General features: G+C 37.6%; 1 protein-coding gene across 1 annotated transcript; it reads right to left on the bottom strand.

Moving 5' to 3' along the window:
* Positions 1-302: 302 nt before the first annotated feature.
* Positions 303-19,494, bottom strand: MYSM1 (Myb like, SWIRM and MPN domains 1). Its single transcript, XM_015831562.1, has 20 exons — positions 19,402-19,494; positions 17,541-17,616; positions 17,020-17,090; positions 16,097-16,174; positions 15,798-15,824; positions 15,305-15,386; positions 13,573-13,671; positions 12,394-13,121; positions 11,592-11,722; positions 9,597-9,700; positions 7,979-8,056; positions 6,549-6,637; positions 6,172-6,226; positions 6,045-6,095; positions 5,251-5,325; positions 4,684-4,872; positions 4,343-4,475; positions 2,507-2,612; positions 2,332-2,389; positions 303-846 (listed from the first exon to the last, which is right to left on the bottom strand). The coding sequence occupies exons 1-20, from the start codon at positions 19,476-19,478 to the stop codon at positions 682-684; spliced, it is 2,472 nt and encodes an 823-aa protein (XP_015687048.1). The 5' UTR covers positions 19,479-19,494; the 3' UTR covers positions 303-681.
* Positions 19,495-19,769: the final 275 nt, after the last annotated feature.

Below are 19,769 nucleotides of genomic sequence, written 5' to 3'. Positions count from 1 at the left end.
AATGAAAGATTGAGATTATCCATAATTCTGATATGTTTTTAAATTGATTGCTGCCTTTTTAGAAGGATATGGTATAGCTCAGGGGTCCCCAACCCCTGGTCCGTGGACTGGTACCAGGCCGCAGCATGCCAGCAACCAGTCCACACAAACAAGCAAAGCCCCATCCGTGGGATGCAGGCAGTACACAAAACCACGCCCCCTCCGGTCCATGGAAAAACCTCTCTCCACGTAACCGGTCCCTGGTGCCCAAAAGGTTGGGGACCTCTGGTATAGCTTATTTTATAAAATGTGGTATAGCTTATTTTATAAAATAGAAGTGCATGTGACAGTAACTAGGGAGTACACATGAAACATAATGTGGTGGTGTTTCCTAAACAGAACGGCAATATAATTATTTCAATATCGAGCTAATAGCGCTTGGTCCAAGTAAAACATTATCGCTTCAATTTTTTAGAGTGATGGACAGCTTCTGCCTAAGTGGTGGGCTGGTAAATGGTTCATTTTCCTGCTGTATAACTGTAATTTTAGAAGATTAGAAGTTATGCCAGAGGTCAGATAGTTCACCATGATTGCTTCATACTGTCTTTCATTAACAGTAATTTTCTTCAGCCGCACTGGATTCAGTTACATTCAACGATGGCCACTTCATTATAAAGTGGTCAATTTTTCTTTCCAGTATTATCATGTTGGCAGGTCATTTGGACACATGCTATTTTCCTCAGCAGTATCGGTCCATTCCTCATTTTGGTAGGCTGAAAGGAACAGGTTTTCTAACTGTGTCAGGAATTCTTCAGCAATGAAGCTATTGGCTACACTGTCCAAAGTCTTCCTCATGCACTCCAAAAGCTAGTTTTAAGATGGAAGAATAAAGAGAAAAATAATGTCAGAGTTGCTGTAATAACATTTAGGAGATGGGGGTAAGGGGGAGAACAACTATACATTTATTATGATAACCAAAACCTATTAAGACCTTATGCCCAAATATACAAATGTATATCACAGATATACTACAGTACAAATAACTACACAAATAACTATCACAGATTCAATAAATTGCTTTTCTGCAGTGAACATTCTTCATGACGAATAGCCAGTTTGTTAATGTAGTTGTACTTCAAATTCTGCTAGAGGTATTATATGTGATTATATCTGAAATATGTCAAACATTACCCAGTGCAAATATTCTATATATAGAAAGCCGTATCAAATGCCAATAGCTCTGCAAACACCTCTCGTCAATCCAAGAAACGTGTTTCGTGGTGCTCTGCCCTTTTTTTTTTCACTGAACAGAGGCAATTTTTGTAAGGCTTGTTAAAATGAGAGTTGCAGCAATGATGCTTCTTATTACATCATTTATCCATCAAAGTTTACATAAGAATTACTTGAGATACCAATAGTCCAAATTCACTATGCAGCATTTTATAATCTATGTGGCATTTGAATTTGGGTGGGGGGAGGGTTGGTGACTGGAAGCTTCTTGGGAAATACTGTTTGACTGATGTTTGGAAATGATGCCAAGCCTATTTTGATTGATCCACCTTGCCAATCTATTGTATGGCGTGAATCAGCCACTTGAATGAATGGTAGAGTGTATTTAGTTCCATCGATTCAAATAAAGGAACCATCAACAGATTTATGGAGTAGATGTAATCTACTATCTGGTCCTCACTTTTCAACTGTTGCACAGAGGAAGCTTCCTGGAATGTTAAGTGAAATATCTGGGGGGGAAAAACAGGATCTCCCTCAGCCTGAAGACCCTTAACTAGAAGTATGTAAAATTCATATAATGATCAACAGATCATTGTAAACAAAATCATGTAGACTACAACTGACGGAAAAAGATAAAAGTGAGAGGACTCAGTGTGGGGGCATTCATTTCTGCAAGGATTATTTCTGCAGTGTTGGGGTAGAATTCTGGCCATTTGAAGCTATTTAAGGTTTGTATATCTTGATGAAAATCAAGACAGTTAGGCCACAGGTTTCTGAAGACAAGTCTAATCTACCAAAGAGAATTCTATTTTGTCAAACTTTCATTTATTTCAGTATTTTATAAGAGTCAATTGCTTGGGAGCCTCAGCAAAGAAATGGTAAATATATGCAAATATGTAATCACTAATTCACAGATTTTTAGCACAATTTCTCTCATATTTAACAGGTTGGATCCAGATTTAGATACACTTAGCACAGATGATGAAAAACCAATGCCACAAATTGTCATACTTAGAATAGATCTACTGAAATCAGAATCCAACTGAAGATTTCTATCGTAATTAGGCACAATTATGCTGCCTGAAATTTCAGGGGAGAAACAAAGAATTTTATAATGATTACCTTCTGCAAACACGTTAGGTCTGAATCTCTATGGAAGATTTTATCCATGGGCACACAACTATTGAATGAAACATGGCAAGACAATGTCAGAGGATACATGAAAGTGCTTTTTACTTGAAATACATACTAATTTGGACTAACTTGAAAGATTCCAAAAATCAAGCAGGCTACACACCTATGAGAGAGTCTGTATTTTTCAATTATCCACTGTGTTTTTTCTAATACTAGCTCCCACTGAGGTTCTTCCAACATTTGTTGCACTTCAAACTTGTATGGCAGGCCTGGAAGCCATTAAAAAATATATCACATTATACAGAATCATATTCAAAAAAATGCTCCTCTCTTTGATTTAAAATGTATTGTTCACCTCCCTTTATTTGTACTGACAAAAATCAACAACACTGGTTTATAACATCAAGACCTTGATCTAATTATCTTAATTACAGACCAAATTAGCTTAAGTTCTAAAATCAGGTTCAAATCTGTGTCGAATTGCTCATTTAATTGCTTGTCCATAGTATAATTGAGCAGAAAATGCATGCCTTGTTAATTTCAAAAATGAGATGTATTATACAAACTATAAAGCCATTTGATTATAAATGGAAACATTCGACATCTTGGATACTCAAACCTTTTAATTATTGAAATTGATATTAATTTCTTTTCCTCCCCTCCAACTTATACAAGCTTCAATTGTCTTCATGCTTTGGATATCAATTTACAAAGGATTATTGATAATATCAAGAGATTAAAGGCTAGATACAGATTTTGCAAATCCACAGGCAAGTGCTCTCTTGCTTAGCTTTTCCAATTTAACCAGACTGCTCTGCTGATAATAGTTTTAAGAACTGGATTTAACTAAATTACTCAAACCCCCAAATCTGCTTTCTACAATTTTCCTGTACATGGGCATTTCAGACACTTAGACAACCATATGTTCATTTATCTCTAGACCATTAAAGACAAAAACATAATTTATATACTATACTAGTTACTGAATGTAGTCAAGCAGATGCTAGCAACTACCTGACAGGCTGAACTTCAGACTGAATCTGAGTTCTAATATTCTAGTACAAAGAAGAAACAAAACAACTAAGCTATTCAGGTGTCAGGAAATAATGCAGATGCTCCCCCTTCGTTAAGTACACTTTTTTTTTTTTTTAAAAAAGACCCAAATCAAACAATATAATATAATCTTCCCCATTTTTGCCTCCCATAAATATTATGGGGAAATGTTCAATTCTGTTAGTTTGGGATAATTTTTAAATATATTTTAAATTATATAATTTAAGTTTGGGATGTATAGATGTCTCCTAGGAATGTTATCACCACTGATGTGCCTTTAAGCACTGCACTGCTCATCCCAAGGCTAAACAACTGAGTCTAGTATCACTGTCACATGATCCAGATTTTAGTTAAATACTCTTAAAATTGATAGCTGCTTCCCCTTTCACTATGTATGTATGAATCCCCTGTACTATCTGATCTCTCTAGTCATGTCTGCATTAACCTCCTTTGAGAACCTAGACAGAAGTGAAAAAAAAGACAGAAGCTGGAAGCTTATACAAGCCCATAATTTATTCCATTCTCTCCCACATTTATCAGAATTCAGCGTTTTCCCATAAGATGTATAGCAGACCAAAATGTGCAAGATTTCAGTATTCCTGAGCCAGCATGGCCATTTCTGAGAATTTGGAGAGCTGCTCCACAATATGGGTGGTATTCAGGGCAGGGGAAGCCTTACTTACTCCCAACCCCCAAAGCCTGCTTTGCTGTAAATGCACACAGGTCACAGATTCCTATGACTCCAGCACCTTAGTGCTTAGATTCAAATTCATTCATTAATATTAGTTTGTAAAAACTAGTGTACATTTTTCTTCCCCACCCCCAAGATTTCTAATTAAGCATAGCTTAATTCTAATGACTCTTTCTCTTATCTCTCCAAAGCCTGCTTTTAAAACACATTGAAATAGAACCCATAACAGAGAGGATTATTTTAAAAAGCACTTACGGTAGGATCCATCTGAGCTAGTCTCATCACTAATTACAAGACAAGTGATCTGAGAATAGGGAAGAGGATTATTTCGATTGTAAGGACTTATAATCATTCCAACAAACATTGAGCCACCTCTGGAAAAATAGCTCTGGAGAAAAATAAAAATGCAATAAACAAAATACAATATACCTTTCTGTCTCTGCGTATAATCAATCAGAATGCAAATGTATCCAATAACAGTGGCATGTGGTGGTTTTTTTAGTATTCAAAGTTGTATGTGGCTAATGAATAAACAGGATTAACCTTTCAACAGTTATGAGTTATATTTATTTTTTTGTTCAGCAAGGAGATGTTACCTGGTATTTTGCCTGGGTATCAATGTCCCGTATGGAAGGATTAGGGTCAAAAGCAGGATGGGAATGGTACCATCCAATGATACTGTAACCTCTAGCAGCGAGTGTCTCTGATGCTTGAGTTTGAGATACTGGATCCATTTCACACTGCAATCCTGTACTAAGGCTATTGCAGGGTTCTGCTACACAGACCTGCAAGTTAGCAAATATAGAGGATTTAATGGGGACCCTACAGTCGAATGCTTTTTTTTAGATTCTGAAGAACATATTCTATTTTAAAATGGATGCCTGAATTCCAAATGTACAGTGATCAAGCTCTTAAACAGATGCTCCTACATGGATATTTTAATATGCTCTGCTTCAATTTAGTCCACTGTAACTCATGTCTTGTACTCAAAAATTTTGTATTTCAAATTATTCCCTGACGTAATAACAGAACTGTTTCCCGGTTTCTTTATTTCCCTAGAGGACACATCGGAAAGCACCCCTATAATGACTTAGCGTGATGTCTATAATTCGTAACAAATTGGTAAGAGCCCTTTTAAAATTAAAAATAAATATGGTACTTACTTCAACTATTCCATCAGTTTCAGAATATCTTCCACCTAGCAAACCAATTACTTCTGCCATTGAAACATGAGCATGCTAAAAATATAGAGGAGGGGGGAAAAATCATTCGTAAAATGTTGGCAATCTTTTATTCTCTCCCCAATATATATAGAGAGGAAAAATTCAGGTAGAATTATGAAGATTGGGACACTTTATCCCAACTATGTACATAGGTGTTGTGCTTAGAGACAATATAAGCCTATGTGATAAAACTCTATGAAACAAGTACTATCTCTTGAATTGTTACAGATGGGAAAATTAGTAGATGAGAAAGTTACTGTCTTGACTAAGCTCCTCAGAAAGGAAAAGGTATACTGAGATGGAGTTTTACTTATTGTCCCCAATTGATAAACAGGCAGGAAAATATGTTAGAAAATGAAGTTTACAATTATACTGAATACAACTTAAGGGATGTAATATGTCATATAAAGAACATATATTTGAGACAACATTTGCAGGAATAATTAAGACAGTCTCTCTCAGAGACATCAAAACATCATTATTTTTTAATATAACTGCCAATAAAAACAAAAATGGGCTATTTCCACTATAAATCTATATTAAGAGTTAAACTTGTACTAAAATGTATGCATTTAACCGTGATAGCAGAATCAGTTTCAGTAACATCAATCATTAGTTAATTAATATGCATTTATAATGCACCAAAAAGATTGCACTTTTATTTAATCATGACTTAAATCTTTCTTTTAATGAATTTGAAGCTATTTTATTTATTTCCATAGAACAGGTCTTACCAAATCCATAATCAGAAGTGCTTCTGCAGCTACTGTCACTTTGAATGGCTCCTGAAAAGATAAAAATTATAAGAAAAGTTTGCTTAAGTAGACTAAAATTTGTTCATCTCTCCTAAATCATACTTACTGGTTTTTCTTCTGTGTAGGAACAACAAGGGATCAGCTGAAAGGGATCAAATGAACTATAGAATAAAAAAAGAAATATCTGAAATTACAAAACTAATGGAAAGCAAACATTTAAACGCTGCACAATTTCTTCATATTTTTAGTTTTAATTCCAATATCGTAAGTGTTCGTGATTAGTTTAAATAAGCACTTTTATGTACAAGAAAAAAAATTCCATGGGTATATTTCGATCTTTTTTTTACTGCAGTGCAGACTTTATAGTATGAATTTCACTCAATTAATACTAATCTTAAATTCTTCTGACAGGAAACTTTCAAATCTAAAATCTCACCGGTCAATTTTTTCCAAAGAGATTTTACAAGATTAAGAAAAAAAAACCTTTTGGTGTGCCTTTGTCCTTTAAATGCTTTTGATAGTTTATATTTCTGATCTTCTCTCCTCTTTGCTAGCTCCTCAGCAGAGAAATGCTAAAAACAAAACATATGCATTAAGTAAACCCCCTAATACCGAGCGTTAAATATACTTAGGCTCAAAGAAATCAGGGAATTGGAGGATGCTTAATATAGTTGTCCCACTAGCCAATGCTAACAGCTGCTACCACAATTAAACTAACATTATGTCAAATGCACTTAAGTGTCAGGAATGCACAAATCTCCTCTAGAGAAGTCAAAACAATTTCTTTCAGTGAAAAGGATGAACATTCTGCACTTTCCCATTGGTAGATTGAGTAAGGACATTTTTAAATATTAAAATGTACCATTATGCTAAGTATGTCTACTTTAGTTTTAGCGTGCCCTTATTTATGATCAACTCAAGATGACATACATAATGAAGGTTCCCATTTCCTATTTTCCCCACAACAACAAACCTGTGAGGTGGGTTGGGCTAAAAGAGAGGGACCGGTCCAAAAGCATCTAGCTGGCTTTCATGCCTAAGGGAGGACTAGAACTCAAAAACATCTGATCTGTAGTCCAGCACCCAACCCACAATACCAAACTGGGTCTTGATTGCACTTTGATCTGTTTCTCTATATGCTAGCTAAACCTTGGCTAAGAAAACTGGATAGTCATAATCAACAAGACAAAAGCATTCAACTAGCTCAGTAATGATAGGGGGCTCAAAGGAAGCTTACAAATTACCTATGATAAGATGGCCACAACTCTTAATTTCTTATGAGGAATATGATCTCAAAACACAAAAATCCCATACCTGATTTTAATACATAATGCTGTGTTCAATATTTTAATGGTTAAATGAAAAATATTCCTTTCCTGAATTCTTCACTTTTAAGGGGCTACAAGTCTGTGCCCCCCTAAGCATTATTCTAAACCTGGGGTCTGCAACCGTGACAACTTTAAGACTTGTGGATTTCAGCTTCTAGAATTCCTCAGCCAGCTATGCTGGCTGAGGAATTCTGGGAGCTGAAGTCCACAAGTCTTAAAGTTGTCAAGGTTGCAGACCCCTATTCTAAACGACCTTCATCCAACCCAGTGGTGGGATTCAGCCAGTTCGCACCACTTTGGCAGAAGCGGTAGCTAATTTTTTGTTGCCCAGGTCTAGAATGGACCTCCGGAAGAGGTATCCACACAGAGAACCGGTTGTTCACATATCTGAATCCCACCACGGATCCAACCCCCAAAGTTGGAGTGATATTTCAAAAATCAAGAGGGGTATCCAACATCCTTTCCATCAACCTCCGGACATTGAAAGACCCACCTGGAGGCATGGCTACAACGGGGCCAAGTGTGTTCCAGGAAAAGGTATCCTAGCTATACTCAAGCAAGTTCAGGAGTCTAAAATGTTATTACCTCAAACGTCTGTCCTTCCAAATCTCTGGCGTCGCACCAGTTTCCCCATGGGTCTCTCACACGTCGCCTCCTCGTGCGCTGTACCAAACAGAAATGCACGCACACGTTCATTCAAGTGCACCAGGGCAGCAGGCTCTCTTTCATAATTTATGAAAGACTGTCACAAAAAATATTGTAATGCACAGTGACCCGGATTGCCACTCTCCTTACTTACCAGCTGGTGAATATAGAGGCCACATGAACTTCAGCTGACCCAATCTGACCCATCTGTTACTCTGTCCAGCCTCCCTGTGCTTCTTAATTCTGCATGCAACGATGCAATGCAGAAGAAAACACAGACAACTCCTACAGCAACTCCAGAGGAAGGGGCTGGAAAGAATACCAGAAGCCATGCTGAGCTTCCGTTTTCCCTCGCTTGCTATTGAATAAGCTTTTGGGGGGGGGGGTGGAATATGTAAATAGGCTCGAGTGTCTGCCTATTTAGTCAAGCTAGTCCAGTGGTTCTCAACCTGTGGGTCGGGACCCCATTTGGGGTCGATCGACCATTTCATGGGGGTCGCCAAGCAAGGATGTCCGCCATTTTTTTTGTCCGCCATTTTTTTCTCCTTTTCCGGTGGGTGCCTTACCTCCCTTGGGCTGGGCCAGCTGGTGGTCGGCCTGCTCCATCTCTGCCGCTTGCCAGCTACGCCTCGGCCGGCGCAGGGGGCGGAACCACGCATGCGTGGCGCTCCCGGGCAGGGAAAGTCCTCGACTTACGACCGGTTGGGTAGTCCTCGACTTACGACCGGTTTAGTCCTCGACTTACGACCGGTTTAGTCCTCGACTTACGACCGGTTGGGGTCGCAGCATTAAAAAGGTTGAGAACCACTGAGCTAGTCAATTCTTAAGATTTGTACCAAATGCTATGATGTGAAAAGAGAAGCCAAGAAAAGAAAGAACAGCTTTGAAAATGGGCTGGATTTAGCAGGAGACTGCAGAGAAAACCACTCCAGGAAAGCAATTGGGCAACAAATCAGAATGTTGCTAACTGTTTCACTCTAAGCCCTCCTTCCCCCCCCCACAGTCACGTGACTACGAATTGAGCTGCTTTTAAAGGCTGAGGGGAGAAAAAATCCTGAAATCATGCTCGGCAAGCTTTCTCTAATTTGTTTTAACTTGTATTTATATAACTCACACCCCACTTTTTGCTCCTAACAAACTGCATCGCTTAACAGCGGAAATTCTGGTTCCAATTCCCATCATTAAGCGAGGACTACCCGGGCCAGGGCATTAACTGGTGGCTTCAGTTTTTTGAGAACGACAGTCATTTCCTTTTTGGCCCGCCTCCAAATTTAAAGACGTTTGACTTGAAAATGAATAACCGCTTTTTTATATACCTGCCCAATAAATCTAGTCGAGAGCAATATATAATTTAACCAAATCTCTGCAAAAATAGCACCGTGTACAGAACTCCAATCTATAATTTATGAAGTCGAAGAAATCTCAGCGGCGTGTGAAAAAAATGCACTCAAGTTTGCGTTCCTACAAGTATTATTCTCAAATGAACATAGTATAAGAGACTGAGAAAAAAATAACCCCAAGGATCATGAAGACACGATGACCCTGTTTTCCATCTCACCATGGATTGCAGGCGTTGCACGAGCTGATACGCATCAACGGCATCCTTGCCTTCCCTGGGACGTATTTTGTCAACGGTCTGTGGTCTATTATACACGGCTTGCTCTGCAAAGGTGAAGAGATGTTGCCCTTCAGTCTCCACTTTAGACAGATGCTCAAAAAACAACTGAACACCAGGGTCAAAAAACCAAACATCTGACGACAATAGTAACTTTCCACTTATTTTAATTCTATCCTTCAAGTTAAACCTTCCAATCACGAGGTTTATGTGACTAAACAGAGCATCACTTCCAAAATAAAGAAATAAACAATCAATTTACTGTATATGCTCTTCAGAATCAACAGAGTCTTGTAAAGAATGAGTAAAAACTATTAAAAGTTACATAAACAGTTACATATGTAACTGTTAAAAGTTACATAAACGATGCTACCTACATAGGAGCATACAAAAGGGGAGCCAGGATGTAGAGATATTACAATGTAGCTAGGTATACACAACATTAAGCAAAATAGTAAAATAAATTTTCGGATCTGTCTCTAACCTACTATAGAGCACAGGCACCAGATCCAACTAAATCCCCAAACCTAATTGAAAGGTGAAAGAAACAGCAACCAATTGTGTTTTTAAGTGTAAAGAAAACAGCAAATGGTTCATTCAGACTGCATTTTCTAGCCAGACACATTAAAAATATATACTTTCAAGTAGATCCTTTTGCATAGCTTACGGAATTAAATCAAGCACTCTACAGATTAAGTACCTAATGCCAATTACGTGAGGGGAAAAAAACAATTCAAAAGAGCTAGAATGGCATACTATCTTCTACTAAAGAACAGACTAAGAACAGAAAACAACACCATTACCGATATATATACTGAAAAAAATCATAATCTAGTGTCCATTATCCCAAATTCTGGATGATCATCTGGTACTTGTTTACAGATATCACAGCAATAACAGACTAGTCATTACCCCACAACAGCCTGAAACAGGTGGAACTACTATGTTATAGATATGGGAACCAAGTTTTGCAATGACCAAGACTCTACTCTTATTTTCCTTCTGGTGACATTATTACAAGATGTCATAATAAAACCCAATACGTTTAGGATTCATATATTTCCTCTTCCATATATTGCATTGAACAATCATTGAACAATTCACTCATTTGTAAGACAAACAGACCTATTTCTGGCATCTGAAGTGGGAGTATTTGAAAAAAAAGCACTTAAGACAGGGGTGTCAAACTACCGGCCTGCAGGCCGGATGCATCATGCTGAAACTGCACCCACCCCATTGCCGGCAATGGAGAAAAAGTCGTGATACATCACAACACGTCACATGATGTTGCGAGTTTGACACCCCTGACTTAAGAGGAAAGATCTTGAGTGCCTTTGTTGCCACTGACCACAAAGAAATTTCAGTGAAGAGAAACAAGAAAACTAATCTATCAAAAGATACTAATTTGTTTCCAATGTCTTACATAGGGATAAAGTTGTTTTATTTCATTTTCTGGCACACTATTCATAGAATATTTGTTATCAACTAACAAACCTTCTTATATAGAATCCAAATTAATCATGCATATACTCAAAACTCCTAATGAAACTTCACTTCGTTTTTAAGTGGCCTTCAGCCCACAAAAGCTACTGCCTTAATTTAAACAGGATACTTTTTGATACAAAAAGCCTTGCTGTTGTTTTACCACAAAGGGCACAATGTAGCAGAAAAATACAAATGTGAGGTAACGAAAAAAGAGAAAGTTCACGAGTTCTTGATTCTCTAAGATTGACATCTGACTTCCAACTCTAATAAGTGTATTTTTAAAATGCTGTTTCTAATCTTTATTCTCCTTCCACCTCAAGTCTATTAGTGCTTCCTAAAAGAAAAGGTTCAGTAGAATTCTCTATGTCTTTGGTAGCCGTGAGCTGCTGTGGAGACTCCTCTAAAAAACAAAGGACCCAGAATGTAAACCTAATAAAACAGTGTTCCTTTTACCACAGCCAAAGTTAATTGCTCCTATTAATTCCAGGTATGTATGTATTCGTCCAATGCAGTTGACATCACCACAATTTTTCAGCCCTGGACGTACCGATGTCTTGTTCAGGTATTTTGGTTTGATTCTTTCCCTAAAACCAAGTGGAATCACAATTAAAAATATAGATTTGACATACCTAAATGTATCTCATAATTTCAGGGGTGGCAGTCATGAAAATTATGGGATAGTTGCCATTCTTTTAGAGAATTTCTATTGAAGCGATAAAAAGCAATGAAAGCCAGCTGGTGACCTTGGGATGGATGGACATTCTCTCTCAGCCCAACCCTACTTTATAGGGTTAATGATGTGGGCAAAATAGGAGGTAGAATTTGTTTGCTGCCTTGAGTTATATATAAAAAGACAGGGTAAAAATATAATAATAGTATTTCTATAACAGCCATATGAGATAGATTGGGCAGCAAGATAATGATTGGCCTTAAGTCTGCCAGTAATATCTCAGTTGTAGTTCTGACTGCTCTACAGTTTTGTAAATAATTAGAAGTTATTAGGGTGCATAAAAAGGGGGCACAGGTGGCTACCAAGTCATGTATTGTAAATGGACACTACGTAACAGTGCAAGTGTATAAAAAATACACAAACTGTTAATTACATGAAGCATGTTTGTTGCATACCCTATCACTGATGATTCTTTTCACCAGCGCTACGTATGCATTGACCAGATCCCCTTAAAAACAGCAAATTGATTGTCCAAAGGAGTCAGATGAACCTGAAGTGAGCTTTCAGTTCATCAATAATGCTTACCATTGGTCCAGAATATAATTTCTAATTTTCAAATAGCGCTCAGGTGTTTTGGCTTGACGTCCAACAAAAAATTCTGGAATTGCTTGCTTTTCTTCTTCTAATATAATGCCTCTATCTATTGCTATTTCTTGATCTGGTGACTTAAGCTCCTCTGCATCCATCCGATTTTCATCCCCAAGGTGCTCAGAAGGAAGGAAATGAATGCTGCTGTCAGTTGTGTTCTTTTGTTCTTCACAAAGCTCTGGACTAGGAAACCAGTCGGGACTTTCAGAAGTCCCTGTTCCGTCACACTTCTGATTCTCCATTTTTATAGTCTGATGCTCTTTATTCTCAGAGCAGGAGACTGCAGTTTCATCTGTGTTTTGCTCTGGCTTTGTAACGTCCCTGGTTAAGACAACAGCAGACATGTGGTAAGCAGAATCCAAAACAGGTTCTGTCCAATTGCTTTGCTCAGATGGGCTTTTTGGAATATCTAATATCTCAGGCTTTCCAGATTCTTGCAGATGCTCACAGGATAAAAGTTCATCCATTTCATCTGTAATGTCTACTTCCTCGTCATCTGATAATTTTTCAATTTTCACTGCATTTAAATTAGGGTCTGCTCGACCTCTTAAGTGCTCTGGTGCCCATGTCACCTCCTTCCTTCCATCATCCTCGTTGCTTTGTGGAAGAGGAGCACCAACGTGCTGTTGCTGCTGTTTCACTTTTTCCAAGCCATCACTTTTTGCCTGGTTACATTAAGAAGAGTTAAGCAAGGCACAACTAAATAAAAAAAATTGGATCAAAAAAGAACACCAGTTAAGACAAATAAACAAGCTACTTCTCAATGCTGTCCCATTTTCCAGTTAAAAACAATTCCAGTTAGGAGTAATAGTCAGTATTTTCATCTCAAGGTAGCAATGCGTTGTAGAATTGCTCCTATAAGCAAAATGCGAAAAAAGGAGGTGCAGATATACAAACTCAACCAGGTGCTCTCAAAATTTCAACAGAGAATTTGGGCATTTAGAAGAATTTGAAACTGCATGAGTGGTAGTCCACCTGAGTGATGTTATATTTCACTCAGTGGCTCAATTAATATTAATTAAAAGCTGGACACTGGATAGATTTGATCAATTTATTTCTTATAGCTAATCTTTTTCTATTTGTCATCCTGTCAAGTAAAACTCATTTCTAATTTACCTTGTTTTTAAAATATTGTCTAGCATAGCTCTTTACTTGAAGAACGTTGCGACTTTCAATCATCATAGCAATTTTTGTCCATCTTCTGCCAAATTTAGCCTAACAAAAAAAATAAATATAAATTCAGAGGTGGGAATACAGAAAAGATAACAGTTTATCTAAACATGGCTACTATAAGGGACTGTAATGGTATGTGGAAATAACCTTGGGAGACAGGAAGAAGAGCTTCAGCCTAGAAAACAGTTTGATAAACAAAATGTGAATTTGAAGGAGGAAGGGGTTGTAAAAACACCTCAGAAGGAACCCTCCCTGGTTCTCAGGAGAGTGTAACTGAGGGAAGTGAGGGGTAATTTCAGATTTGCAAAATTTTGTTAAGGACACCTTACAATAAAAATAGAGCAAGTAATGCTGATTGTCCTTCTTGATTGGACTACCTCTCATGGCTGACAGTTACGGATAGTCCTCCTTTAGCGGCTAACCCATTCAGTGACCATTTGCAGTTACAACAGTGATGAAAAACTTTGTGACCAGTCCTCACATTCAGACCTTTGCAGGTCTAAACAGCAAAGGAAAGTTGAAGTGAGATCATAAGCACAGTTGCGGTTTTACTTAATAACAAGTTGTTAATTCCAACTGTGGTTGCTAAATGAGGACTACTTGTATTGCCAACGGGTATTAAGTTCACACTCTAAAGCAGAGGTCCCCAACCTTTTGGGCACCAGGGACCAGTTGCGTGGAGAGAGGTTTTTCCACGGACTGGAGTGTGCATGGTTTTGTGTGCTGCCTGCATCCCGCTGATGGGGCTTTGCTTGTTTGTGCAGATCGGTTGCTCGCATGCTGTGGCCCGGTACCGGTCAACGGGCTGGGGGTTGGGGACCCCTGCTCTAAAGTATCATTGAGATCCAAAGCAAACTACAGTACTTCCTTGTCAGCTTTTTACCATGGTAACTTTGCTAACAGAACAGACTAAGAGTCTTAGAATAGTTTTCAACCCCAAATGCGTAAGACCTTATTAGGAAGCTAAACCCAGATTATATCTTACTCTTGGAAGATAAAGAGTTTTCCATCTTCCCTCTCAAATTTACTATAAATGATTGGGGATTTTTTGTAATAGTGTGAAAATCAGTACAAGGAATTCCTCTTCCCTGATAACGCATCTTAGAATCCCTGCTGTCTTGCCAAGGTTATCTCAATCAACACAGAATGTTTTAATGTTAAGACTGAAGGATGGCTGATTACCACCAAAATTGCAGTAAATGGTCCAAGTAGAATTACAGATAGTCCTTGACTTACAACCATTCCTTAAGTGACTATTCAAAGTTACAACAGCATTGAAAAAGTGACTTTTTCACACTTACGTTGCAGCATCCCCATGGTCATGTGATCAAAATTAGGATGCTTGGCAACTGGTAGTATTTATGACGGCTGCAGTGTCACAGGGTCATGTGATCCCCTTTTGCGACCTTCTAACAAGCAAATTCAATGGGAAAGCCAGGTTCACTTAAGAACCATGCTACTAACAACTGCAGTGACTCATTTAACAACTGTGGCAAGAAAGATCATAAAATGAGGCAAACCTCACTTAACTGTTTTGCTTAGCAAAGGATTTTGAGGCTCAGTTGTGGTCATAAGTCAAGGAGCACTTGTACTTTCTTGTTCCTTTTTAAACAATTATGTGACATGGTGGTATTTAAAACCGTTTATGTTAAATGTTAGTGTTTGTAATATTTACCAGTCCTTCTTCAAACTTTTCCTTTTCTTCTGTTGTCCACTTCAGTGAACTAGTTGCTGATTTTGTGATAGGTGAACGAAGCCTATCAGAAAGCAAAATACTTAATTTCATACACATGCACTTAAATAACAAGACATAAAAGAAAACCGGTATGATCAACTGCCTTTACAAAAAATACTTAAGAGTATGTCACATATCTAAAAAGTCACATTTTTTAAACAAGGGTTTGGGTTCAGACTCTGAGACTTGCAATATCTTGCATATAGGATTTCCTATCACTCCACCATTCTGTTTTGGGAGTTGTTAGTGTGTGGATGATATTAAAAATCTTTTGCCCTAATAGAAGGGTCTCATCAGCAATATGTAATCTTGGATCCAATCCAATATGAATGCAAGAAATTCAATTATTTTAGAGTGTTTATAAATAACACAACAAATTCTACATGCATAAAACAGCAATCTTAAACTTAGATTTAGCATCAGAAGTACATACATGATTTTTGTTTCTTTCTTGTGTGGACTATGAAGTAAAAACAAGAAAAATAAATGTTACTTAACACTATATATTTAATAGATATTTCTAAAATTATTTTTATAATGTGCAGATTTTAAAAATGTTTTCCAGTATTCTGATTATACCCAGCTATTATTTTCAGTTTTAATTTTTATACATTGTAGAATGGAAGTATGTTTTAAAATATTAAATTCTTGCTTTAAAAAAAATAGTGTGATCAAAAAGAACATTAAAAAACATTGATGCCCCCCCCCCCAGTTTTACAGAACAAATTTTACCTTTTTGTACATTTTTTATCAATTTCTTTCAGCTCGTGCCAATTTTTTTCTGGAAGCGACTTGCTAGACAAATAATATCTAAAATATATTAAGGAGTTCAGAAAGTACTCTATCATGAGAGAATTTTTTTCACAGGAATGTTTGGGCAGTTTTTTATTAAAAGCAGTGTCATTGAAACCCAATGAATTTGCATAAGTTGTAACACATGAAGTATTGCAATAACACCACATAATGCTTGCACAACACTTGGTTAATGAAGAAGAATAATCCCACATGTATTTAATCAGACAAATGAAAGCTTAATGTGCTTATAACTGAAACCCAAGAAAACATAGACACATAAAATTACTCTGTACCACCATTCACGTTCAGTGAAATTAGAATAATTTTACTTTTTCTTTCCTGCAGAGGAAATAATAAAGAAAAATATTTGAATCTTGGGATTGAAATGAGAGGTATTTGATGCTCTCTGAGCTTGGTTGTTCTCTTGCAGATGTTTCATTATCAAACCTTCAAATATTTAGCGGTTCCCTCTTATACTTTTTTTAAATAAGTTTCAGGACTTGGAAAAAGCAAAAATCTACCCAGGAATCACAAAAACTGGTGGTAGACAAAACAATCACAGTACATAACCCAAGTTCTTCCTCTTCACATAGGACAACTGAGCTTATTCACACAGGTATGTTATATTAATCTATGAAAAGAAGCATTCATGTTTTATGTCCTTGTAGGTCTAATCAACAAGGACATAAATAATAATTCTTTTTTTCAGAGGATTAGGAGACTGTTGGCAAAAGAAAGTATCTTGGGAAATAAGTATGAGGAACAAATTGTTACAAAACTAGTTATAATCCTTATATCTATCTGCTGAATTACAAATCTGCATTACAGCTTTTTCTCACTTTTTAGTAAGAAAAGGATACTCTTCTTCCAGAAGCATCTTCTCAATGGCAGCCTTGTTTTCTTCACTAATTGTACTATCAAGACTCCAAGGCTAAGAGAAGGAAATAGCAGTTATACAAATTAATTCTCATATCAGGAGTGGTATGAAGAGAAAGAGGAATCCTCTAAGATGCAAAGTGAAAAAAATAGGCATATTTGTAGGAAAACTCAGAAAACCTGAGGTAAAACGTGGTTTAAAAAAATAATATAAATTAGTAAAATCTCATCCTTTCGTTAGAAACCCAAAAAGGAACAGGAAAAGGAACATAATAAGCATGCCTCGAAAAGAAAAAGACATATACATAAACCTACTGCACATAACTAGCTATGTCATATTTGTTCTCGGCTTAAATATTTTTTATGAACACTGCATATAATATTTTCTTTCTGCCTATGGTAGTTTATACAAAGTACATAGAAATTGAAACATATCATAAAACATTTGTCCAAAAATACAAAGAATGAGAACTCATTCTTCCATTATATTCTGTAGTTTACTTACAAGAACCACATCTGTTCTCCAAGTGGAATCAAGGTAGTGATCTTGAAGTAAACTGGATGATGGATATTGGTAACCTCTGGAACAAAAAGCCAAAGAATAAAGATTATCACAGGCATGGTATTTTAATACTTTTTAAATGTCATATATAGTATTGCTCTGCCCTTGATCCTACCCATTTTTCTTTACAAGAACATATGGATTAACAAATAATACTGTAGGACAAGAACAGGCTGAACTAGAGAGCGGGATTAAACGTTGTCACAAGAAACCCTAAATCCAGCTCTCTCTTGAATTCTGTTGATCCTTATCTAATGCCAAGGTACCCTAGTTGACTAGATTCTTATTTATAGGTAGCAATAATAAACTCTTCTATCCTTTGGACTCAGCGAATGCTCCTGGTTATTTGCGCCTGACAAGTACTGGAAAAATTATTACATTATTTTATAGCAAATATCTATAATTCCTCATCTCATGAGATAAACAGTGAAACAGTCAGTTATTCTTGCAGCAGTATGCCATATTTAGGACCATCTGATGTGAAGAACCAGTGGTTGGAAAAGATTGTCCATAAAAATATGCAAACTTGAGTATCAAAATGAAAAGTTAACTGTACTATTTAGTAATTTAAAATAATGAAATAATTTTAAAGAATAGGAACAATTCAAATGATTGATGGGAAACAACAAAGTAAGGAAGTGGAACAAAAGGTATGAAAGTCTATGAAAAGGTCTATGAAAAGGTAAATTATTTCACAGAGATGAAAAGTAATCTATGATCCATGAGATGCTGATAAACAACAGATAGAGAAACAAGATGAGATTTCATCAATTATTCCTGAATTTATCAGTCCTTTTGCTACTGCTTCTAAACAACGGTCAAAATTTGTACAGAGTAAAGCATTTTCATCCTTCACCCCCTCCAAAGAAGTCTATAGATACTCAACTTCCAGCATTATCTCTGTCACATTGAAAGATTACTGGGAAAGACCTTAGCCGTAAGCACAGACACAGATTTTCGGTTATAACGTTAAGAAGCCCATCAAACTCCAGCCCATAGCGCAATGGTATGTGAAAATAACCTTGGGAAGCAGGAGGAAAAGCCGCAGTCTAGTGTGATGAATAATATTTGACACTGAAGGAGATTTTAACTATTGGGGAGAGTAAAAGTGAAAGAAGGGAGGGGTACATTCAGACTTGCAAGGTTCTGTTAATGTAACCTTACAATAAAGATAAAGCTAGTACTCCAAGTTGTGCCTCTTGTCTGGACAACAGTTGCAAGGTTTACAAATAGTTAAAAGATATCATGAACTCTAACTGAAACATCTGAAGGCTGCCAGAGTTTACAAATACACCACTCCATCCCAGGCTCTGTTTGCAAAATTAACCGGCGAAAAGCTTTATTTTGATAAATATAAGAATAGCTCGGGAGTGCAAGGGATGGCGTCTCCTTCCTTTCCCCCATTATTTTAGTCTTCTAAAAAAAACAGAATAGATAAATTCTCTTATAAGTCTGCTTTACCTAACCCCGCGAGCACGAGTATGATTCTGGGAGACCGACAGAATGAGCCCTAGATCAGTGTTTCTCCACCTTTGGCTACTTTAAGACGTGTGGACTTCAACTCCCAGAATTCCCCGGCTCGCATGGCGGCTGTATAATTCTGGGAGTTGCAGTCCACAGAATTTAAAATGGCCAAAGCTGAGAAACACCGTCTTAGCCCCAGGGCAGTGGAACGACTGACCTCAACCAGCCATCGCAACGCCAAAGGCTCTGGACGAACGGCATTGCACGAGGCCTCTCCTCGGAAACCGGAACCATCTTCCCGATTGCCAGGTTGGCAGCCCAAAAGCTCGCCCTCTCTTACCCAGGCTGCGCTTCCGCAGCGGGTCCCACCGTCGAGTCCCCCTCAACATCGATATCCAACTCCTCCACAGCCTCCATACTGGCACCTCCACCGGATCACGCAGTGACGACACAGGAAGAGAGTCAAATGTCCCGCCTGGGCTGGTGCGTCTTCCGCCCTGGAACTCGGGCGTGGATGACGTTCCGGGAGGCAGACTCAAGATCTGCGCATGCGCAAAAGGCAACGGGCTCCCCGTTGCTCTTGCTTCCGCCCTTAGTTGCTTTGGGGTGGGGAAAACGTGACTCGGGTGGAAGGGTGCTGTGGAAAGACCAGTGTGGCGAGAGAAAGAACAGACAGGGAAAGAAACGGTGTACGAATCACTTATTCGT

The sequence above is a fragment of the Protobothrops mucrosquamatus genome, unplaced genomic scaffold, assembly GCF_001527695.2.
Source record: "Protobothrops mucrosquamatus isolate PMUCROS unplaced genomic scaffold, P.Mucros_1.0 scaffold_261, whole genome shotgun sequence".
NCBI lineage: Eukaryota > Metazoa > Chordata > Lepidosauria > Squamata > Viperidae > Protobothrops > Protobothrops mucrosquamatus.
This window is presented reverse-complemented; position numbering and strand designations above follow the sequence as displayed.

Excerpts from the sequence above, each read along its gene's own strand:
- MYSM1 (XM_015831562.1), bottom strand. The coding sequence starts at position 19,478 with ATGGAGGCTGTGGAGGAGTTGGATATCGATGTTGAGGGGGACTCGACG. Across the intron at positions 11,723-12,393 it reads AATTATATTCTGGACCAATG|GGAAAGAATCAAACCAAAAT; the intron begins GTAAGCATTATT and ends ACTTGGTTTTAG. Across the intron at positions 8,057-9,596 it reads TGCAACGCCTGCAATCCATG|CGCACGAGGAGGCGACGTGT; the intron begins GTGAGATGGAAA and ends TGTTTGGTACAG.